Consider the following 25,609-nt stretch of genomic DNA (forward strand, 5'->3'; position numbering starts at 1 on the left):
ACTCGTCCTTTCTTGGACACATGGATGTACTGCCCTATTGTCTTCCTCCATGTGTAGGCACAAATATAGCCAATCACTAATGGCAAAACTACCTAACGGTATTGACGCTTACGGATAGTGGAATCTCCATCTCACCTTCCAATTGGGCTATGTAGCAACTTTTGCCGAGCTATCCTTAGCTCGGTATTTTACCCATCTCTGGAATCATGCCTTCCTCTTGGTCTTGAAAGACATAATTGCAGATTGATTTGACCGAGCTTGCCGATCCCAGTTGGTCTTCTGCTCGGCTCTGCATAATCCACGGGTGAACTAACCTAGCCCTTAACTCTTGGTTAGATCGGGCTAACACCTTAATCAAGCGAATACCCGTAATCCAACCGTGCTAACATCTCGGTCCAGTGCGAGGTCTCGCACCACTTAGGCTAGAATATCAGCCCAAGGCCAGTCCTTCCTTGGCCAAAGCCCAACTTGCTCAGCCCACCAAGTCGAAGTAAATTCCCATCTCAATTGCCCCTTAATTTCGTTCGCACTAGCGTGACGAGGATTACGCTCTCTGGCTAAGCTAATTTCCTTGCTTGGTTGCACATCTTGCTCGGTGCTTGTTCTTGCGTCGCTTGCGTTTGCGTGATTGGGACTGTTTCTAGGCCGGGCTTACCTGTTCGGTTGCATGTCTTACTCGATCATTGTCCTTTGCCTGCTTTGTTCTTCCCCATATCTGCCATATGTCTTATTGAAGACACGTTGCATTTCCGCAATGGGCCTGTAGGAACACCCCAGCTGCCATGCATTGCCCTTATAAATTCAAATCTTGGCGCCTTTTCAAATCTTACATATGTAACTCCTCTGTTCAATTATTTCCCCACTGTTCATCATCATCTCCGATGGAACTTCAAAGAGACACAGCCTCCCATCTCCAATTTCCTGAAATTTTTGCCCAAATCGAAACTCGTAGTGCGTGGATTTGGCTTCGTTGCTACTGTTGAGGTACCTTTCATTAGCTAGAACATTGATTGGAACTTCGATTCAACAGGTATGACTAGTTCTTTGTGGTTTTTCCTTTTCTCTTTTGTGTTCTTCATAGTTTTCTTCATATTCTTGAGTACCCATGGTTGAATCCATGGATGCAACATGATAAAAATACCATAATCCACTAAAACTCGAATAAACATGGATTTAGAACTTTAATAGCATGAAAATGGCCCCCAAATCTTTGGATTCTTCCCATTTGATTCGTCTTCTGGGATGAACACTGAAGAATCTGGGTTCAATCAGGTTGGGGTCTGGTTATACAATTAGAATATAGGATCGAGCTATTAACTTGTGCAACAGATCTCGCAACTAAACTAACATCTGGCTCGCTTGCGCAACCAAGCTAAGATTAGCTCCGTTCCCATAAACCGAACTAAGTTTCGCTTTGCAAGCACGATTGTGCTACAATCCGACTTATCAGAGCAACAGAGCTGTAACTGAACTTGTGAGACTGCGTTGCCTCTTACATTAGTTTTTCACAATGCAAAATCTTAGGAGACCAGGCACACCAATACAAACACTCTTCCAGGCTGAGCAGTCGTTGCATGATTAGGCCAACACGCTCTGCCGGGATTAACAGACCAAGCTCGATGAGGTGCTATTGTTACCTTGTAAACACGTCGGGCGGCTTTGCTGAATTCCGCGAGGAGTATGGCATCTCGACGGACGTACACTTAGAGCTCAGTGAGGAGGATACTACTCCTTGGGACAAATTAGACTTTTGCCCTTTTACCGTGCTATCCATAGTTGAATGAGGGTTGCGTTTTCTCGTGCAGCCCTTGATCTGCGAATTCTTGAGGCGGACGAGGCTTCCACACAGGTGTTCACCAACACTTACAAAATAATAAATGGCATGGTTGAATTAAACCATTGATTAGGGTTACAATTAGGCCTTGCCGAGATCCTTTACCAATATACTCGCAGTCGTATAACCGACGGCTTTAATTATTACTTAAAGATTAGACCGGGCTGAGAACGTTTAGTTATCGGCACACCGGACAAGGATATGCATGATGACAACTTCTTTTGGGTGTTGGGAAATTATGAGACCGTCAATGTGCGTAGTTGGTTCATAAGCAAAAACTTTGGCTTAACAAGTAAGTCGAGCTTCACAACCAATTTCAACTTTGAAAATGCTCATATATATCGAACTAACAATTCTCATCTTGTAGCAATTGTCGAGCTACAAGTGAACTACTCCCATTCAAACAAAAAAGCGGTCAGAGCCATGCTGAGATACTGGCACCAGGATTGTCATGCACTTCTTGGTTACGTGCTGAGCTACCGGTATTTAGCGAATCGCAAGAGCAAAGTTACCAATTTCCTACGAAAGCCTTCTCCTCCACCAGATCCAACGCTACCAAACGTTCCACTAGTCTGACTAACTAAAGCAGAAGAGATGGCTAAGAGAAGCAGAATTAAGAACCTTATTACAGCTACTTCCACCGAACTACCGAGCAACTTACCCCCCGCTCTTACTGTCAGTCAAAGTTCTGGGATTATATTGCCTTGGCCTTAACTGTTGCCACCCAAGCTAGTATGGAGTCGCACCGAGCTAGTAAGAAAGCTTGTGCAATTGATCCTTCAGCCGAGCTCGTTGCTGAATTGAGCACCGAGCAAGAGGTGCAAGAGGTTACGCCAACACCTGCTTAGGAGCTGAAGCTCAAGCATCATGGCAAGGAGATCCCAGCTTCTGCATCCGTAGCCGAAGACAAAGAGAAACTTCTTGCTTTTGATCTTATAAAGTCGCTTTTGTTGCCAGGTGACATGGCCGGGCAGGACCATGTACCAGATACTCGGATGGTCAAGTTCACGGTGATGTCTATAACAAGGGTAAGAGCTTCAAAATTTTTCCAACTATTTGTTCTGTTTGATTGCTTGCTTGGTCTAACTTTCTTGTGTTACTTGCAAGCGATTCATAAGACTCACATTGTCATGGACTGTATTCTCAGGTTGCGACAGAAGGTGACGACCTCTCTAATGTGGGGAAGAACCTGGAGACCAAGTTAGGGCGTGTGAAGTCCTCTCTAGAGATTGCTAACGCTAATAATGCCAAACTGCTGGGCCAGCTCGGTAGCACCGAGCAAGAAAGAGATGCACTCCGTGCTGAGCTGGAGGAATTGAAGAAGGCGAAAGATAAAGCTATGGATAAGGCTGAAGACTGCAGATTTAATGAGGCTGATAAGAATTATACAAAGCAAGTTGAAGCAACAAAAGACATCTTTTTCTAGTCAGGCGAGAAGGAAGCTTGTGAAAAGCTCGGCCAAGGACCTACAACTGAGGTGTTCACCTCTCCTCCCCCCATCTTCCTATCGGACTACATGGTGTCCTATGCCAATAAGGTCTTCAACTCGTTGCAAGATGATGAGGCCGAGAAAGAAGCCGAGGAGGTGGCCGAGCAAGAGGAGGCCAATCAATAAGAATGCGGTGATGAAGAAATGACTCCTGTGGTTGACCTGGTAGACACCGCAGTTGGGACCAGGAACGAATTTGCTAATCTTTCTCCTTTGGCTTTGCTTTGTTTTTTATTGTATTTTCTTTTGAACTTTGAACTTTGTAGCTGGGTTACTGGCCCTAATTTTTGTACTTGGAATTTCAATCAATGGAAATTTTACAGCCTGTTGTCACTTGCAATCTTGTAATGCATTTTTCTTTCTAACTTCAAACTGCGCAATATTATTGTGGCATAGATGAAACATTAACTCTTTTGGCCGAGCAAACTCATCTCAGAAAAAAGGTGAGAGTTGAACAATTCATCAACTCTTTTAGCTAGCCAAAATCATATTGGCTAGAAGGTAGGAGTTGAACAATTCATCAACTCTTTTAGCCAGGCAAAACCATCTCGGCTAAAAGATAGGAGTTGAACAATTCACCAACTCTTTTAGCTAGGCAAGACCATCTCGGCTAAAGGTGGTAGTTGAACAAGTCATCAACTCTTTTAGTTGGGTAAAGTCATCTCGGCTAGAGGGTAGGAGTTGAACAAAACATTAACTCCTTCAGCCGGGCAAAACCATCTCGGTTGGAACCTTAGGAGCTAGCTGTACTTGTCCTTTGCAATCCATAAGAAATTAAAAGAAATGCAGCAGTTCTCCATGTGAACCAAGCCTTTGTGTTCATTACATATATGTTTTTAACAAGATTGAAAAAAATTACATCGCAAAACAAAAGGGTATACATTGAAAAGTTGAATTAAAAGTAATACAACTTCAAATTTGCTGTGTTCCAAGGCTGGGGTATGGTTTTTCATCTAAATCCTTTAGATGGTATGCTCCTTTGCTTGCCAAGCCGGTTATCGTGTAGGGTCCCTTCCAATTTGCCCCTAGTTTTCCTTCTTCCGACACCAAATGGTTGTCTATCACTTTACACAAGACCCAATCCCCAATCTTGAACTATCTGCAGTGAACTATTTTGTTATATTTTCTGGCCAGTTCTTGTTGGTATGCCACAACGTGGATCAATGCCTTCTCCCTTTGCTTTTCGACAAGGTCTAACTCTAGAGCGATTGCTTCCGCGTTTAAGTCCGGCTCAAAGTTTTCACTTCAAATAGTGGGCATGCCAATTTCCAGTGGGATGACCACTGCCATGCCATATGCCAAGGCAAAAGGTGTCTCCCTTGTTGAGCGTCTAGGCGTTGTTTGTTAAGCCTAGAGGATGTTTGGGAGTTCTTTGGTCCACTTTCCCTTTGTCTTCTCTAACCGTTTCTTCAAACCGTCAAGGATAGTCTTGTTTGAAGCTTTGGCTTTGCCATTCGATTAAGGGTAGGCCGACGTTGAATTGTAGAATTCTATTTTCAATTCTTCGCAGAATCCTCTGAATAATTTTCCATCAAACTCGGTGTCATTGTCGGATATTAAAGCTTTGGGGACCCTAAACCGCGTGATAACATTTTGCTAGACAAATTTCTTCACATCTTTTTCCTTGATGGTTGCCAGGGGCTCGGCTTCTACCCATTTGGTGAAGTAATCTGTTGTGGCTATGAAGAACTTGTGGTTGCCTAGGGCGGTCAGGAGTGGTCCTACTATGTCAAACCCCCACATTGTGAATGGCCAAGGACTTGTGAGAAGAAGGAGTTCTCTCGTCGGTTGATGAATTTGATGTGCAAATTTCTGGCACTTTCGCATTTTCTCACATACTTCTGGGCGTCAGCCTACATGCATGGCCACCAATACTCCTGTGAAATAGCGTGGTAGGCCAGAGATCTTCCCCCAATGTGACTTCCGCACATTCCTTCATGGATTTCAAATAGAAAGGCTTCAACTTTGCTTGGATGAAAGCATTTCAAGTAAGGTCCTGTGAAAGACTTCTTACACAAAGCGCTAGACGGGGGGAGCCAAAACCACTCAGATTTAACCCATATTTTTTTCCTTTTTTTTTTGTCGGTTGGCAGAGCTTTGTCTTTCAAGAAACTTATGATAAGATCCATCCACGAAAGCTCTAACTTGGCGCAGAAAACTTCCACCTTCCCTGGTTCTTCGATGCTTGGTCTTGGAAGAAATTTAATCAGGAGAGAGCTGGGAGTTGATTTGTCGGCCATGGAAGTTAAATCAGCTAATTTGTCTGCTTGACAATTGTCTTCTCGGCCGATTTGTTGAACTCGTATTGCTTGGAATTTTTTGATTTGCTCTCTCACCATGGTTTGGTACTTGGCCATCTTGCTATCCTTAGCTTCATACTCCCCAGACACTTGGTTGACAATGAGTTGGGAATCCCTGTAAACCATTAGCTCAAATGCTCTCAATTGGAGTGCAGTTTTTAGCCCGGCTAGCAGTGCTTCGTACTCAACTTCATTGTTTGACATGGGGAACCCAAGCGTGATAGAATAGTCAATAGTCAGTCCGTCTAATGAGATTAAAACTACGCCCAACCCAGAACCATGTTTTTTTGAAGCACCATCGATGAAAAGTTTATATCATTTGCCGATAAAAAGCTTCCAACATTCTCCAGGGTCTTGAGAGTTTGGGGGAGCTACGTGTGTAACAATCTTGACCCATGATTAACGTTAATTCATGATTTAATATGTCTAACAAGTTATTGAGATCAAATCCTGAATTAATTGCATATGTGATGCATTATTTGTACTTTTATCTGTCCCTCGTAGGAAGATCTGTTTGTGTTTTCGTTTCAGTTTGTGAATTGAAAGCCTTATCGGCATCCGATTCAGAAATTGACTTGATTTGTCTGTTATTTGGGATTTATAGTATTTTATGGTAGGTTTAGTCGAAATTCAATTTGGAACGATTAAATTAGAATAAATTAATACCCAATTGATTAATTAATCAACAAAGTAATTAGGCCATTAGCCAAGCCTATATAAGGCCACCTCAACACCTCATATACACTTTTTGCACTCCCATTTCCTCTTGATGAGTTCAAACGTGTAGAGAGAGAGAGAGACTAAGAGGACAGTGGCTTCAACATAGGAGTTGATTGAGAATTTGAAGATTTGGCTAGGAATTTCAACCAAATAACTCTAGAGAGACCATAGTTGAGCATCTAAGATAAGAAATCTAACCCTTAGTTATGTAATTGAGTTAGTTTTTGTAAGAATTCAAGTAAATGAGGTGGACTAACATGAGAGTGAGCTAGGATTAAAGAATTATAGCTCAAATCATACATGCATGTGCATATCATGAAGTTTTGAAGTTGTTTTTACAAGAATTCTCACATGCATGTTCATAGCTTAGTTTTGTTCAAAGAATTCAACTTGTTTTTGAGCTTAATGACTCATTTGATCATGTTTTGGAAGGTTGGAATTCATGACATTACATGCAAGTTATGTTATCTAAGTTTTAAGTTTTGTTTACTACAATTGGCATAGCTTTTGGGCTTGATTTTGCAAAATAATTTGTAATTCATCATTTACTATGAGTTTCTCAATGTTTTACTAAGTTTTGGTCCAAAAGGATGTGTTTTGAAGGATTTGAAATTGAGTTTTAAGCTTGGGAGAAAATCTGAAAATTCCAGAATTCTGCTCCTACGCTCGAGCGACCACTCTGAGTGCGTGTACTTCTACTTGAGTGACCAGAAGTCCGCTCGAGCGTGAAATACATGCTCCCAGAAATTCTTTTGTTTTGCAGGGTGCTCGAGCAACAAAAGTTGCACTCGAGCGAGGGCATGTCTTTCATGCTCGAGTGAGTGTTAAGCGAGCATCGAGCGGAAAAATCTAGCAACCAGCACTTTTGCAAAAGTTTACAGACCGCTCAAGTGACAGATCTTGCGCTCGAGCGACCACTCACATCTTGCATGTTTGCTCGAGCGTAGGAAGTTGCGCTCGAGTGAGGACCTATTTTTAGCAACTTTTGTTAAGTGTCTTCAAGTGCATTTTTGTAGCCTCATTCCATCCTAGGCATTCCTAGGTCATGATTAAGGCACAATAATGAGGATAAAAGTAGAGACACACCAAGATAAGAAAGAACAAAGTAAATATTTTCGGGTGTGTAATTCTATATGTATTTAATTTGTACCTGTGTAGGTCACGTACCACAAGATATCTATATCGCCTACTCTATTTGTCTATTTGGAGTCATCTGTTATTTGTGAGTAATAACTCTGTAAAGTCATGTTAGACTTTGATTATTTTCTGATGATACGACATGATTAGTTTTCTGAAATGCTATATTTTGTGTGAATGAATGATCGTCCAAATTTCTGAAATGTACTCGTGGCATCCATAGCATCATGTAATATTTTGTGTCCCTTTATGGGTCATCAGGTCCCTTCATAGGTCATCGGAATGCCTTTATGGCCATCCCTTTACGGGTCATCGAAAACGTCTTTGTGCACCCGAGTCATCGGAATGCCTTATAGCTGTCCTTTTATGGGTTATCAGAATGCCTTCACGGCTGTCCTTTATGGGTCATCGGATTTGTTAACGCTAATGGATGTGCCACGTACTATGATGTGAAATGTATGAACTTTGAAAATGAATATGAACAAGTATATGAATCTATTTCTGATTTGAAATCTGAATATGCATAAGACTTTGTTTCTAATATAAACTCTGATTTCTAACTCTATGATGGACATTATTCATTAAAATCCCTTTACTTTGTTATTGTTCACTAGGCTCCTGCTCACTATTTATATTATATATGTAGGTGACCAGGCGCACGACTAGGCTTAGGATGATACCTGAAGCGTTTTGTGTTTGTCAGTCACCCCTTGTGCCTCCCGAGGAGGTTCCAGATCATGTCAAGTCTTGTGGCCATGTTTTGCAAATATTTAAGACTTTGGTCCTTTTGTTTTGATTATGGACAAATTTCTGTTTATATGTACAATACATGGAGTGACGTGTATCAACCATATCTTTTGACATCACACGTACCTTTATTAAAGTTTAAGAATGTCTGTCTCATGTATGTCTTTACAGCTCAATGGACAATGAATATTTCTATTTATTGCTTCCGCAGCCCCTAATTTCATGTTATTTTGTTAAGAGGCCTTCAGTAATCCAAGGGTTATTGGCCAGTTACGACGCTTAATCCATGGAGACGGGTTTGGGTCGTGACAGCGTGTTCTTTGTTTTCGTTGTTTGGCAGCTTGGCAATTCCTTCCTTGAGCGTGCCGTGATTAACTACAGCCTGTATGACCTCTTTGTTCGACAGCACGAAAAATCCTGCCTCAAGCGTGCCGTGATCGATTGCGGCCTGTGTGACCTCTTCCTCTCTTGGCGATACGCTGTTAAATCTAATAGGTTGTCTTGTTATTCCCAAATTAATTAGCGTATTGCTAAGTCCTGCTTGTGCAATTGGTAGGTCAACGATATCCCACGCTACATTTGCGACGCCGTCCACATTCTGTTTGGTGTAAGCCGGGGTGAGAGTCGACTGATCACTTTTCACGGTGCCAACTTCTGGTTGTCCGGTTACGTTGGTGAGATCCACTGGTCAAACTGAGTGAGTTCTTGGTGAAAACTCTACGACGAAGTCGGCCAGTGCTTCGGCTTTAATGGTTGTTCGGGGTTGGAACTTGATGTTGAACTGCCCCAACTCGACCGCCCATTTCAATATGCGACTGGAGAAGTCAGCCCTTTCAAACAAGGCTTTTAGTGGAATTTTTGTTAGCATAACGATCGTGTGCGCATGAAAATAGTGTGCTAACTTATTGGAGGCCATTATCATTGTAAGACAAGTTTCTCGAGCAGTAAGTAGCTCAATTCTACAGGGAGTAAGGTTTTACTCACATAGAAAATCGGTAGATGTTGTATGCCTTCCACCCTAATAGGCACCGCACTGATAGCATGCTGAGAAACGACTAGATAGCGGTAGAGTTCTTCACCTCGCTTCGGTGTGACAATGAGTAAAGTAGAGGATAGGTATGCCTTTAGCTCGACCAATGATCTGTCACATTTTTCATCCCACAAAACGTTGATTTTACGTCTTGGAAGAAAGGGCGGCAATGATCTGATGACTGACTTATAAATCTGTTAAGTGCGACTGCCATCTCGACAAGATGTTGCACGTCCTTTGCCGAATACGGCTGTTTTAACTCTTGTATAGCTTTGATTTGAGAGGGTTCTACTTCAATTCCTCGGTTGGTCACCAAGAAACCCAATAATTTCCCCGATCCCCTGTCGAAGGCACACTTTGATGTGTTGAGGCATAGCTGGTGTCATTTAAGGATCGTGAAAATTTTCGCTAGATCGGTCAAGTGGTTGGCCTTGTTCTTGCTTTTGACCACCATGTCATCAATGAATGCCTCCATTGTCCGGCCAAGAAACAGGGAAAACATCTTGGTAACCATTCTCTGAATAGTTGCTCCGGCGTTCTTTAACCCAAAGGACCTAACTTTGTAGCAAAATAACCTCCTTGGTGTCGTGAAAGAAGTAATCTCCCAGTTAGGCTCATGCATGGTGATCTGATGATAGCCGCGGTATGCATCTAAGAAACTGAGTCTGTTGTGTCCGGTAATAAGGTCCACCAATTGATCAATCCGGGGCAATGGGAAGCTATCCTTAGTGTAGACTCTATTCACTATCTTGTAATAAACACAAACCTGTCATTTTCCATTCTTCTTTGGCACGACAACGGTGTTTGAAACCCATCGAGGGTAGTGTACCTCTTTCATTGCCCCTACTTTGAGCAAGTTTTTTACCTCTTCCGCTACCATCTCGGCATGATGAAGTGCTGATTGCCTTGACCTCTGTATGACTAGCCAAGCGTCTGGGAAAACATTGAGCTGGTGGCAAATAAAATTTGGATCGACGCTAGGCATGTTGTAATGCGTCCATGCGAACACTTCAATGTTTTCCACCAAGAAGTTCATGATTTCCAACCGTTCTTAGGAGGACAAAGATGACCTGAGCAAAAAGAACTTGCTCAGGTCACTCTCGTCAATCCTCACTTTCACTAATTTTTCAACGGCCTTATCTTCAGCCTTTTTGCCGACGTCGTCTAGGACTTTCTAATCTTTTGGTCCTTTAATCATTTGCCCGAAGCCTTTGGCAACTTGGCTTCCATTTATGGCCACAAAACATTGTTTGGCCATGACTCGGTCGCCCTATACTTCTTCTATCATCCTGGTAGTAGAGGGGAACCTCATCACTTGGTGGTAGGTAGATGCCATTGCTTGCATGGCATGAAGCTATCCTTTGCCTAGGATCTAGTTCTAAGTTGAGGGTACTTTCAGTACCCTGAATTCCACTTGTTTGACAACAAACCCCGCCTTGATTGGCAAGATGATCTTTCCTACCAGCCATTCTAGTTGCGAGTTGAAGCCAACCAGCGGTGAGATCTCTGGGGCCAAGTCCTTGTCGTTTAGCTTGAGCTACTTGAATGCATCGTAATATATTATCTCGACCAAATTGTTCTGGTTGATTAAAATGCATTTACTGTCAAAGTCTTTCACGTGGAGTGTGACCACCAATGCGTCATTGTGTGAGGTTTGAATGCATGCCAGGTCCTTACTCGAAAAGCTAAGGATATCTATCACTTCGGTCTTGCCTTTCTTCACTGCAGGTTAGACAGATAAAATTTCCCTTATATGCTCCGCTTTCTTGATCATCCCTTGGAGCTCACATACTCACACTGGCTCGATGATCCCATGGATTACATTGATTATGCCTTGAGGAGGTGCGTCTAAAGCTACCAGGCCGTTTGGCTTGACTTGAGCTTGGGCCATGGCCTTGACGCCTCCATCGATGTAGCGATCTAGGTGTCCAGTTGCGATCAACTCTTTAAGTGCTGCTTCAAAGGTATACAGTCTTCTGTGCAGTGCTCACGCTCATCATGGTAGGTGTAGCGATAGCTCAGATTAAAGCCTCTTTGTTATCTCCCAGCTTAGCTGGCCACCGGACGTATGCCTTATCACAGATCTCGCTAAAGATGTGATAGATTAGGATTTTGAAAAATCGTAGTGATGCCAGTTCGAGCGTTTAATTTTCTCTTTGCGTCTTCTGCGGCATTGACGGGGTAGTTCGACCGGTCGTTGTTATGACCCTTACCCCAGCTGTTGCAGTTGGCACCACGGCCTTATTCTCTTTCACGATTATTTGGACGGTTTGCCTCATGTCCGACCATGTGAACCTTCTCGGCCACCCGTTTGTTTGCTGCTACCGAATTCACCTTCGTGGTAGCCGCGGTTGCATCATCCTCAACTCAAATATGCTCATTAATGCGTTGCATTAGCAGCTCCATGGTCATCTATTGGTTTATCGTAAGCGAGTCTCTGAGTCTATGCCCGACTAGGAGACTGCACTTATATTGGGTGATTGCTGGGTTCGTCTGGCAATCGAGTATCCTATTGAAAGTTTCTCAATACTTGGCGTTGTACGCCTTTAAGGAGTTGCTCGTTTCCATCTTGATTCCCAAAAGATGGTCGATTTCCTTGGGTGTTTTGGTGTTTGTCTTGAATCGAGTGACAAATGCCTCTGCCAACTGTTGACACCTCTCGATACTCTCCTCCGGGAGCCTCTCAAACCACTTTGACCTAATTCGCCTAAGCTTGATGGGAAAATAAGGCACATTAGTGCGTTGTTGCGCCGGTGACCAGCTATCACCTGCCGAAAATGGCTCATGTGTATGTACGGATCGGTTTTTCCGTCATAGAGTGTAAACTTAGACTGGTGGAAGCCAACGGGAAACGGCGTCTTCTCTATCTCTATGGAAAAAGGGGTGGCGCTCAGTCTTGCCAACTCCTTGTCTGGTGGCACGTGCACTGGCAGACGGGGTGAAGGCATTACAATCTCTTCATTGACGCGCTCCTTAAGGGCCAACCGTTGCAGCGTCGGCACCCTCAGCACCTCTTGCCGGTGCGCTCGTTCCTTTAACACACCTCGCAGATCTTCTGACTGATCAGAGTATGAGTATCTTGATGATATTGAAGGTCGTGAAGGGTGGTAGTTGTTGTCCCAAGTGTAAGACACCCCTGCAGGTGTGATGGAGTCGTCAACTCCAAAGTTCCTTGTAATGGAGAGTGAAAGAGGTTGCCGTTTTCTCTAACTGCCGGAGCAGTAAGATCAGCGCGCTCACTGTGGTTTCCCACTCCAGCAATGCCCTTTCTCTTCAGTTGGCGTTTCATGGCCTCCATTTCTGTCATCATCTTCCTAATGATGACATCTAGGCCTCTCAGCTTACTTTCCAGGTGCTAAGTGTGCGTTTCTCACCGTTGGCGGCGTCCTTCTAGACTAATTAAATGGTTTTCTCCTATTGTAAGTAAACTGAAGCTGAAAACTGATAGCTGGTCAAAGGAGATATAGGCTAATCTGGTTATGGAGGATTGCTTAGAGATAAAGTGGGCACCTGAGTGTGCGGTTACCATAGCTACCTGGGAAATTGCACTAGCTTGGTTGGAAGTTTAGCTTTGGGGGCTATACAAAGAATTAACAATGATGATGCAAAAAGGGGATGGCCAACATTGAGAATGAGACTATATCATAGACAACACTGTGTTGGGTATACTTCCTTAGTGGAGTATAGAACTCAATTCGTTTTTTAAAAGAATTTTAATTTGGTTTGATGTTGGTTATAATATATATTTTTTATATGTTATATCTTACTTTTGGAGGTCCAATGGGTATTTTTAATCTGTTTGGTAACAGTTAGGGTTTTGATAAAAAGTCCAAGAATCAATAATATTTTTTTTTTGGTATGGTTTTATTTTTTTGGTGTGTGCAACGGCTGATTAATCATATAATTTGGTGGATGTGTGCTTAGTGTTGCTAAGTTTAGTGTTGTGTGTATTTCAAATTGGTGGCTAATATTGGTCTAAAGCGTTGTGCCTTGTTTGTTGTTATTTTGCTTCAAAAGTTTGGTTTTGTTTCGGCTTTGCTTCGAAGCACAATTTGATTCGTTATTTTAGGTCTTCTTCAACTCTGTTTTGAAGACAATTTGTTCGTTTATTTAGTGAGATCTTTCCTTTATTTATTTGTGACTATTTGGAATTCACCTAAGGATGGTTTGTGAGACCATCCGTGTCTCGTTTGTGAACTCTTGATTGATAGTGAAATCGGACTACGGTCCTGTGGACGTACCTCATATTGAGGGAACCATATAAAAATTTGTGTCGTTGTTGATTTAATTTTTCCACATTAGTTTTATTTTCTTTGATTGATTTACTTGTGGGAAATCATCTATTTTTCCTAAAAACTGGTATCAGAGCTTATTATTTATTTGGGTTCATTTATTTGTGTAAATCAATGGAGGGGAATGTGGGTTGTATGACTAGCTTCAATGGAAGTAATTTGGTAACTTGAAAAACTAAAATGGAAGACCTATTATTTTGTAAAGATTTGTATGGGCCTGTTGAAGGTGATAGTGGCAAACCCGAGGGTATGAACGATGATGAATGAAAGAGGCTTAATCGAAAAACTGTTGGTATTATCTGTTAATGGATTGATGACAGTGTGTTTCATCATGTTTCTACCGAAACTTCAACATATGCGTAGACGTCCCTGAATGTCCCGGGTGGGAATCCCGTTTTGTTCATTAGGGCTTACTACAGTTTGGACTCAATGTCATGGTCCTGTATCTAATCTTGCAGAGTGCAATGTAAGACCGATGAATCATCAAAGAGTCTAATCCGGCAAATCGTTTTGAAAAATTGATTTTTAGAAAGAAGTGCCAAACATGGACTGCTTTGTTAGATACAGAGTCGCCACCTAAATATTTTATTTTGGGGAAATTTAGGAAACCCTGACTCGTGCCTAAGGCCACATGTCCGTCATCACCAAAGTTGCCTCGGCTCGGGAACTTGGGTACGATTGGGGAAGGTCACTTCGTGAGCTCTCCCGCTCGCCCGATCAAAGATCGGCCTGTACTAAACATGATATCTTGTTTTTGAAAACACATGCGTTCTTATTCCAGTTAATTAGCTAGAATTACTATGTGATGCGCACAACACACAAGTATAGACTAGATCGCCTAATTTGGAACAAAGCATCGCATATCCGTTTGTTTGGAAAATGTTTTGAGGTTTGCTACTCGCAAGTAGGCTAAAACACAGATTTCAATGAATTGGTCCAATTCGAGTAATCCAACCTTCACGCACAGGCATTCAGGTAGTTATATCACATAAGCAAATAGCCTCATGGCAAGCATGCTATCATGTTAACATTCACATACATGCAAGATGCTAAAGCATAAACACTCACAGTATACTCCGAGCCAAAACAAGAAACTAGTTAGTAATCATGCATGATCCTAGTTCATGTTAGCAATGGCTAATGCAACACATGCAAAATGAAACTAAGATAGGCTCGGCTACCCTAAGAATGGAATGTGAAATGCGACAACTCGATACACGTATTCAAGTTGGAATTGAAATTCTATGTAATTAGTATGATACGCCGAGCCCGGTGCGTGCAATACGAATGAATGTATGCAAACATGCTATCATAAGTATGCTAATTGAAATGTGCCCTAAGACTAACCATTGAAAGCAGGTAAGTAAAAGGGAGAAAGACGTGGGGTTGGAAGACATGCATCACACACACGCACGCTTATTACAAAATTCGCCCTCTCTCGGAGGGGCCAAAAGAATAATACAAACAAATAAATAATTAACTACTCTAGCTAATTAAATATTACAAAACCTTAATTAATTAAAAAATTAATTAAGCTATTAAAGCAGTAAAGCTGCCTCGGGAAGAGGGTCAAATGCATGCATGCTCGATTCGCCTCGCTCGGAAACCCATTGCCATGCCACATGTTGCCTCTATTTGCACTGTTATGCACCTCTGAGAACTGTGAAAATCCTTGAGATGCCTCTGAATTACTCCCTAAGCATTGTGGGATGTCACCGGCCAAAAGATAGGACCACCGGCCATTAGGAAGTGGTCACCGACCAAAAGTGGGGCCATTGGCTGGACTTTGGTAGCCGGACGGCACTGAAGAGGGCCGACCGGGCATTTGTTCCTGCAAAACTCTATTTTTGCTGCAGCAGAGGACAGACAGTGCATGGCAAGGAATTTACATGACAATGTATGCACGACCACCCTCCCTACCATGCTATGAACTCAAGGGGGGTTTGGTTCTCGACCCTCGGGCCACTATCACGCATTTCAATGCATGATGGCCAAAGGCACCAAGTGTGCAATTTGATATCAAATGAAATTCACAAAAACACATAAGGGCCCCAACCTCTATCATGATTGATTCAAGAGGCATGGGATACGCACACAATGCTATGAAACCTAAGCATGCAAGCAAACTAATGCAACATGAGCATGCAAGCAACAATGCTATACAAGGCAACTAGCATATAACAATATGCAAAGACAAGCATGCAAACAAGCATGTAACTTAACAAGTATGCAAGATGGATGAACATGCAACAACATATCAATAGGCTAACATTTAAAAACATGCAAAGGCAAGCATACTTAGACCAATGTAATACATGCATGATGAACTTAACAAAGCAACACAAGCATGCAATAGGCAATAGGCATACAACCTAAACATGTGAACATGTATAGCATGCAACAACATGCAAAATGAAACAAGCATGCAACAACATGGTGAGATATACTTACACTAACATGGGTAGCTCTCAAGCATGCCAAAATTAGTGGCCAAACATGATGGAAATGAGGCAACAAAACACATGCAAACATGCAAGGTGCAAGGGCTCTAACTCATAGCACAAGATGCAACTCTCCTAGTGCATTGAAAAGATGAAGTATGGCATATAATGGCATATATTTCAGCTCTGAAATGACATACAAAATGGTTCTGAATCATGCAAACGACTCACACAATACATGTAGGAAGGCTCAAATACCGAAACTAGTAAAGCACATTACACTAGAGGTATGCAAAGCGATGCTCGAATGACCAAACCAACCCCAAGCAGTCCCTATGCAGGCCCAAAACAGTGGCAAAATGGACTAAGATGATGCCTTGAAGTGCACAAAAATGAAGCTCATGCAATGGCTCACAAATGGGGTATAAAAGCACAACTCTCAAACACATTGAAGACATGATAAACATGAGAATATGGCACACCTATAAACTCTGAAATATCACATTCAATGATGCCAAAACACTAAAATGCCTCAAGCAACACATGCAAGGGACCCCAAAACTTAAAGGTAAGCAAGGCTATTACACTACGACCATGCATGGAAAGCACCAATCGGCCAAGAGGCCTAAAAACAGAGCTAAGGCAGCCCAAAATATGAACAAAACATGTTTGGAGTGTGGCCAAAAGGTGCTAGAATAGGGGGCCAAAACAATATGCAATGTGAGCTAGTAAGCATGATTTACACTACAAGCCTATGAAGCATGTGAGGGGCCACCAAACCAGCCAAAAACAGAATCATGGCATGCCAAAATATGACCAAAAACCCACTGAAACATGGTCAATACATGCAAGAATGATGCGCTACTTTGATAAGCTATGAAAGGGATTACTCTACACATGCAAGAGGAAAACAAAAGAGGACCAAACCAGCCATGGACAGAGGCTAGGCAGGTCCCAAAAGTCACCAAAAAGTGCCTAAAATAGGCCTCAAAATGATATAAACATATGTTCCTTTGATAGACCACATATTCTAGTAAACAAGACAACAAATGAGAGGGCCCTCTCCTTCTTAGGACCTCAAGACACCATCCCCACCACTGAAATCCAGTGGTGAGAAGGCCAATACAAGGTGGTCCCGAAGCTCACAAAAAAGGCACAAAAATGAGGCCAAACAAGGCCTAAGAGGGGGTAAACAAACCCAAATACAAAAGTGATCATAAATAAATATTAAAAGAATGAAAAAATAGAAATTTTATCAGTTATACACTAAGCTCAAAACAGCATGCAAGATAGGCTAAAATCTTGTGCAAAAATGGGGAATAAAGAGAGAAAATGAGTTACCCTTGTAGCTCAGCAAAACCAGCAGGTTCTTGGACCAAAAACCAGTTCTTTAACCTCTGAAAATACCCTCCAAGAACCTTAGATGAATGGTGGAGGTGTGTGGTTGTGAGGTGGTGTGCAAAGAGGCCAAGAATCTCACTCTTTTGAACCCAAAATATGGAGATATAGAGAGATATATCTCTTGTGCCTTAGACAAATTCTTCAACCTCTCTAAAGGAGAGGGAGGCCCTCCCTTATAGAGAAAGAAGAGGGTTCAAGCTTCTTGGAGAAGCTAGAGCAAAAGGGTCAAGCTTCTTGGAGAAACTAGGGCAGAAGGTCAAGCTTCTTGGAGAAGCTAGAGCAAAGGTTCAAGCATCTTGGAGAAGCTAGAGTAAAAGGTTCAAGCTTCTTGGAGAAGCTAGAGCAAAGGTTCAAGAGGTTTAAGCTTTCTCAAGAAGCTAAAACAAGGGTTCAAAAGGTTCAAGCTTCCTCAAGAAGCTTAAAACAAGGGTGCAAATCCTCCATACACATGTATGGAGGGCAAGGTCTGTGATTACCAGCTGGCACAACTGGTATGCATAATGCCTGAAAAAGGCAAAGAAAAGGTCTCGGCCAGAAAAAGTGGCCGATTGACCAAAATAATGGTCGGCCGACCAAAAACAATGCCGACCGGCCAATACCTTTGGCCGGTAGCAAGAAAACAGGGCCGGTGGCTTCAAGCCATGGCCGGTGAGGTATGGGGATGGCCAACAAGCCATTCCTTGCCTTTAGAAGCAAAAACACAAGTGTTTGGTCCATGACCAAGCACAAAACAGATAAGTTGAGAGATCTTGAGGCGAGACGCGTAGCTGAGACCTCCGAGAACTCAAAGTGAACACGATCATGGATGATCATCGAGTGTTCAAATGATGACGTCCAAGTCTTGAGGACGGTCAAAAATGGGGTGTCTACAATATGATTTTTGGAAAAAATTAGGTCTTTATGATAGAAAATTAGCCACAAATAAAATTTTTCTATTTCAAAAGTTGGTTAATTTAAAATATAAAAAAGGCAATCCCATTCCTGAACATTTAAATGAAATGAAGAGAATTGTTAACCAACTTGCCTCTATGAAAATTGTTTTTGATGATAAGTTATTGTTACGACTCGAACCCACCTCTATAGGTTCAGTCTCGTAACCGGTCAATAATCTTGGGATTACCAAAGGCCTTTGAACAAATTAAACAAAACACAGGGGCTAGCAGAAGCAAATACCAACAAATATTGTCCATAGAGCTGTGTAGACATACATAAGACAGAAAATTTAAAACTTAATTTACATATATGATGTCATTAAAATGTCAGTCATACGTCACCACATTTACAGATAGGCTAAAAGTCATGTTCAAACAAAAAGGAAATCATAAGTCTTAAACTTTCACACAAAACTTTAGCATTTCATAGTTCGGGAACCTCCTCGGGAGGCATTGTGGTTGGCGGACCAAAATAAATCTCCAAGCAGTAGCTTAGGCTTGGTCACGTGCCTGATCACCTATATACATAAATAATATGGTAAGCTGGAGCCTAGTGAATAACAACAGAGTAAAAGATTTATGAATGATATCCAAACAGTTTCAGAAATAAGAGTTCATATCAGAAACATATTCGGATTCATATACTTAATCAGAAGTCATAAGCAGTTATATGTGGTACATCTATTAGCTACCATATCAACTTGGTCCTAAGACCCATATGCATAGTCGGTACCGACGACCCCAAAGGTCCATATCTGGTGCGCAAGCAACCATGGTATTGTTTTCTCCAAGCGAGAGCCACATGAACATAGACCATGGTATTGTTTCCCCCGGGCAAGGGCCATATGATCATAAGCCACATAATTGTTTCCCCCAGCGAGGACCATGTAAACATAAGCCATGGCATTGTTTCCCCTGGGCGAGGGCTATGTGAACTAAGGATGCCACAAATACATTTCAGAAAATTGGACATTCATTCATTATTCATAAAATAGCATTTCATATACCAAATCATTTCTTATCATTATAAAAGTACTTATCATGAAATATAGCTTTATAGTTACTCATAGATAGCTCCAATAGAAAAAGAGTCAGAAGAGTCGGATCAAACAATCTATAGCGCGTGACCTACACAAACACATAGCGGGTACACATTGGAACACATGCTCGGAAAACACTTAACTCATTTATCTTCTATCTTGGTGTGTTTCTAATCCTTATCCTCATTATTATGTCTTAATTAAGGCTTAGGAATGCCTAAGATGCAATGAGGATGCCAAAATGTACTTTGCAAAACACTTGTCAAAATTTTTGAAAATAGGGTTTTCGCTCGAGCACAACTTTGGTCGCTCGAGGAGTTTGCAAAACTCTACAAAACCTTTGAGAGCTCTCATTTTACACTCGAGCTCAACTTTCTACACTCGAGCAGATGGTTAAAAATAAAGGCAGTCGCTCGAGCGTAGGTTCTATCGCTCGAGCCAAGACCCATGTCTACAAAAGTACTGGGAGCTCGAATTGTACGCTCGAGCCAACTTTGAGTCACTCGAGCGAAAGTGAAAAACAAAGAGTGGTCGCTCGAGCGCAGTTTCTATCGCTTGAGCGATGATACACAATTTTGGAATTTCTAGATTGCACTCTCAGCTTCAAAACTCAAGTTCAGTGTCAAAACACATCCTTTAGGCCAAAAACTTGAGAAAACATGTCTAAACTAGGAATACATCAAGAATTAAAGATCATTTCGCAAAATCAAAGCCTAAAAATATGCCACTTGTTCAAAATCAAACTTGAAACTTTCAAAACATAACATGCATGAATTGTTATGAACTCAAACTTTCCAAAACATGATCAAATGAGATATTTAGCTCAAAAGCATGGTGAATTCTTACAACAAAACCAAGATGAGGACATGCATGTGAAAATTCTTTGAAAACAACTTCAAAACCCTATGATATGTACATGGATGCATGATTTGTTCATCATTTCTACTTCTTAGCTTAATTCTTGCATCTCTTAGTTCAATTCTCTTGAATTCAAGCATTAACCAATTGTAGACTCGACTTTCTTCACGCACCCCCTTTCGGAGAGGCTCGAATTGGTCCTACAGTTCGGACTCCTGTTACGGTTCTGAATCTAATCTCACAAAGTGCAATGTGAAACTGATAAACACCAAAGAGTCTAATCCGGCAAATCATTTTGGAAAATCAGATTTTGAATCAAATAATGGCAAAACTGGACTGCTTTGCCAGATTATAGAGTCGCCACCTAAATATTTTATTTTTGAGAAATTTAGGAAACCCTGACTTGTGCCAAAGGCCACGTGTCCGTCATCACCAAAGTTGCCTCGGCTCGGGAACTTAGGTACGAGAGGGGAAGGTTATGACATGAGCACCCCCGCTCGCCCGATCAAAGGATTGGCCTCTACTAAGCATGATATGTTGTTTTATAAACCTCGTGTGTTCTTATTTTGATTATTAGCTAACTTTACTATGTGGCACGCGCGCAAGCAAGTATAGACTAAGTCGCAAGACTTGGAACAAATCAACTCAAGTGGGCTAAAGCGCGGATTTGCCACCCTCAAGTGGGCTTAAAACATGATTTGCCACTTCGCAAAGTGGGCTTAAAATGCACATTTGACGAATTGTTCCAATTCAAGCAACAAAGCCTTCATCCACAGGATTCATGCAGTTTAGCATTTAAGCAAATAGCCTCATGGCAAGCATGCTGTCATGGCAACGCTCACACTTATGCAAGTATGCTAAAGCGTAAAGCCTCACCGAGTACTCCAAGCCAAAACAAAAACTAGTTAGAAATCATGCATGATCCTAACTATGTTAAGATGCCTAATGCAACACATGCAATTAAATAGGCTCGGCTATCTAAGATGGCATATGAATGCGACAATTTGATAACATGCTTTGAAACACGTATTTAAATAAGTATTGAAATAAAATCAGTTTGAATAATGCGCCGAGCCCGGTGCATACAAGATAAATGAATGATGCATGCATGCAAGTATAAGGTATGCTAATTGAAACATGCCCTAAACTAACCATCGAAAGCGGTTAAATAAAAAGGAGAAAGACGTGGGGTTAGAAGACATGCACACACACACATACACACACACACACACACATACACACACACACACACTTATTACAACATTGCGCTCTCTCAAAGGAGGGTCCAAATGAATAAGCTAAGTTACGCTAAGCTAAGCTAATTATTACAAAATGAACTAGTTAACTATTCTAGCTAATTAATTATTACAACATAATTGAATAACTAGCTGTGCTAAGCTAATTAAAATATTACAAAACAGATTAAACTAATTAATTACAACACTTGTAATAATCACCTACAACTAGCTAATAAAGCAATGAATTGGCCTTGCGGGCGAGAGAGACATGCATGCTCGTTTGGCTTCCTCTAAAAAATCCATCACCTTGCCACCGGCTGCCTCTGTTCACACTCATCTTAATCTCTGAACATTGTTCCAATATTCCAATTTGCCTCTGCTCCAAAACAGGAACACTTTGCACAAAAATGGACTGGTGGCCGGTCGGCCACAGAAGGTGGCTGTTGGCCACCTTAACTGGCCGGTCGGCTAGTCTAGGTGGCCGGTTGGCTACTTCATGTGGCCGGTTGGCCACTGCTTTTTCCAAGTTTCTGGTTTTGTTGCAACAGAGAGCAACAGAGGCAAAACAATGCATTTGCAAGGAAATGTGTGTACTGCCACGCTCCTCATCATTTCTCAAGCTCAAAGGAGTATGGCACTTGGCTCTCAAGCCACCAATCAAGCATTTTCATGCATGATGGCCAAAAAAACAAGCTTGTACAAGCTTAATGAATGTGCACATAAGACTCAAATGGCCACCACCCTATCATGCATGATCAAGGGTGATGGCGACCAAGAAACGTGACACGTTTCATCACTTTGAGTATGAAACGTCCCACATTTCTTGTGTTTGGATTAACGTCTGATCCAAACACATGCAATGCAACACAAATGCTTATCTTGGTTCACTAGTTTAACACTTTGCCTTTGCCTTTGCCTTTGTCTATCCAAAATAGTGAAGAGCACAAAGGCAAAGGCAAAGTGTTAAACTAGTTTGGACAGACAAAGAAACGTGAATGTGCACATAAGACTGACTCGTGCAATGCCTTTGCCTTTGTCTGGCCAAAAAAACAAGCTTGTACAAGCTTAATGAATGTGCACATAAGACTCAAATGGCCACCACCCTATCATGCATGATCAAGGGTGATGGCGACCAAGAAACGTGACACGTTTCATCACTTTGAGTATGAAACGTCCCACATTTCTTGTGTTTGGATTAACGTCTGATCCAAACACATGAAATGCAACACAAATGCTTATCTTGGTTCACTAGTTTAACACTTTGCCTTTGCCTTTGTTTGTCCAAAATAGTGGCTAAAACACGCTGAAATTTAGGCACAAAGGCAAGAAAATCATGCGCACATATTGGCTCGCAAGCAAGACACAAAGCACAACTCTCAAAAGGAATGAAAGAGTGATATATGTGAGAGTGTGACAGTGATATATGAACTAAAATCACATGGTAAATGATGCTATATCATGCAAACAACTCAAGCAAAGCATGATAAAGGCCTTAAAACACAAAGCTAGTGAAACCATTTACACTATAACCATGCAAGACTAAGCTCATATGAGCAAGACCACCCAAAACAGAGTTAAAGCATGCTAAATCAGTAGCTAAAACATGCTGAGATCAAGTCTTAAAGAGGTAGAAAAACATGGTCACATCTTAGGCCATCTACACAAGCAAACAAGATACAAGGAGGGGAGGCCACCCCCTCCTATCTTAAACCTCAAAACCAATTTTTTACCACTGAAATTGCCTTGGAATTCAGAGTTAAAAGGCCAAGAAAATGGTGTTTCAAAAGCTTTGAAAGATGGCTCAAAAGGCTTTACAAGCCAAAGAGCAAAGGGAGAAAACCACCCCATAGCTAAACAAGACTCAAACCATCATTTTAAAACCTTAAAAATAGAGTTTTTTAGAGTTTAAAACTAGCCTCAAAATAGCATGAAAAGGTGGCCAAACAAGTAACTAAAGCAAAGCTTAAAAGAGATAAGGCTTTACATTTGAAGCACAACAACAAAACAACAAAGATTCTGAGCTAAAACCACTTTAAGAAGCTCAAACAAGGCCTCCAAGAACCTCAGCTCCAAGGTGAAGGTGTTTGGTCTAGGGTCTTAGAACAAATATGTAGAGAAAAGTCACTTTCAAGCACAAAACAAGAAGAGAGAGAGGATTCAAGAGAGAGAGAGGGGAAAATTTGCTCTTCAAATTTCTAAGCCCTCAAATAGGGGAAAGGCCTCCCCTTATATAGAAATACAAGCCAAAGGCTTGTATTTATCCCTCCATACACATGTATGGAGATGGCCTTCAGTGATCAACAGCTGGCACAGTTGGCAAAGAAAATATCTGAAAAAAGAGAAAAATGGCCGTCGGCCACTTTAAGTGGCTGGCCGGCCACCTCCCCTAGCTGACCGACCACTTCAAGTGGCCAATAAGGAGGAAAAGTGGCCGACAAGTGCCAAAAGTGGCCGACAAGGCCTTCCTCCCCTCCAGACAAGAGGTACCAAGGTTTGGTCCAAAAGCAAGCACAAAAAAAGAGGGTTTAGAGGCCCAAAAACAAGGCGTTCTGCCGAGAACCTCGGGCACTCAAAACGAGCACAAACATGCACAATCATCAAGTGCACAAATGATGATGTCTGAGTCTTAAGGTCGGTCAAAAATGGGGTGTCTACACCAACTCAATTACAAAACTAAAGGTTTGAATTCTTACCTAATCTCCTTAATTGGGCTCTAGATTACTATGTCTATGCGTTCCAAGCTAAATTTCTTCCTTCTCAAGCTTTGATCTCAATTCTCTCTTGGTCTCACTCTCTCTCTCACTCTCTCTCATTTGTTGCCCCAAAGATGACAAAAAGAGAGTGTTTTTGAATATCCTAGAGTCGACTTTGCCTTTTATAGGCTTGGTTAAGCTAGAATAATTAATAACTAATCATGGCATTATTATTCTAATTATTTGGTTCTGAATCAGATTTCAATTAAACTTACCATAACATTTTAAAATTCTAAATAACTCATAAACTAAGTCAATTTTGTGATTAGATGCCGATAAGGCCTTCAATTCGCATACCGAATCGGAAACACAGACAGATATTCCTATCATGAACAGATATAAACACAATTCACACATTTAATGCACAATTAACAAATGATTTCATCTTAATCCTTATTAGGGATTCTTAATCATGGTTTAATAGTTAATCACAGGTCGGGGTTGTTACAGTTACTAGCTTTGATCCTACTTAGTTCTTTGTCTAAAAGTTAGAAAACTTTGGTTGTGACGGTTAGTAATTCGGCTAATCAAGAATGGTGCTAAAAGAGCATCTCCCTGTAGAGACTGATTGAGAATGCAAACTATATGCTAAAAAGATATAATTGCAGCATCCAACATGTTTCAAGACAAGCAATTCAATGTACAGATGCACTTGCCAACATTGGGGTCAACCAAAAGTAACACTTAGTCTTCCTTGAGGATCCACCAAGCGTTTTTTTTTTCTTTACTTATTATAGACATGGTTACTGCTAGTTCTAGGAAGGACTAAGTATTCCCCTTTTGTCATTGTTTTTGTGAGGGGTGGTTTTACAGTACTCCTTCACTCCAAACAAGCCCTTGAAATCCTCGCTCCAATACTTGAAACAAGAAAATACTCCTATCAAGGATGCTAGAATTAGCACTCTGATGAATAAGTTAGTCTTTAAAAGAGAGGAAGAAGTGTTTATATTTTTTCAAGTGTTGTTATCAAAGCATGTCTTCTCATTCACCATTACCTTCCTTTTATAGATATTTCCATAGATATTTTCTCTTATAGCTTTTGATCATTGCTATATCAGAGTCCATCTGTAACAAGCCCGCGGGGGACCTCGCTACAGCTCGGACTCTCAATGTTGTCACGGTTCCTAATCTGAACCAAAGAGTCCAAATCTGGCAAATCGTTTTGAGAAAACTGATTTTTGAAAAAATAGTGCCAAACATGGACTGCTTTGCCAGATACAGAGTCGCCACCTAAATATTTTATTTTGGGAAATTTAGGAAACCCTGACTCGGTGCCAAAAGGCCACGTGTCCGTCATCACCAAAGTTGCCTCGGCTCGGGAACTTGGGTACGATTGGGGAAGGTCACTTCGTGAGCACCCCCGCTCGCCCGGTCATAGACCGGCCTCTACTAACCAT

At 41.5% G+C, this 25,609-nt stretch overlaps 1 protein-coding gene across 1 annotated transcript; it reads right to left on the bottom strand.

The window, feature by feature from the left end:
• Positions 1-5,176: 5,176 nt before the first annotated feature.
• Positions 5,177-5,827, bottom strand: LOC145789727 (uncharacterized). The gene has a single exon (XM_082867064.1). It carries the CDS (start codon positions 5,825-5,827, stop codon positions 5,177-5,179), a length of 651 nt encoding a protein of 216 aa, XP_082723190.1.
• Positions 5,828-25,609: the final 19,782 nt, after the last annotated feature.

This window comes from Camellia sinensis, chromosome 1, assembly GCF_055761805.1.
Source record: "Camellia sinensis isolate YWXY chromosome 1, ASM5576180v1, whole genome shotgun sequence".
In the NCBI taxonomy this organism is placed as follows: Eukaryota; Viridiplantae; Streptophyta; class Magnoliopsida; order Ericales; family Theaceae; genus Camellia; species Camellia sinensis.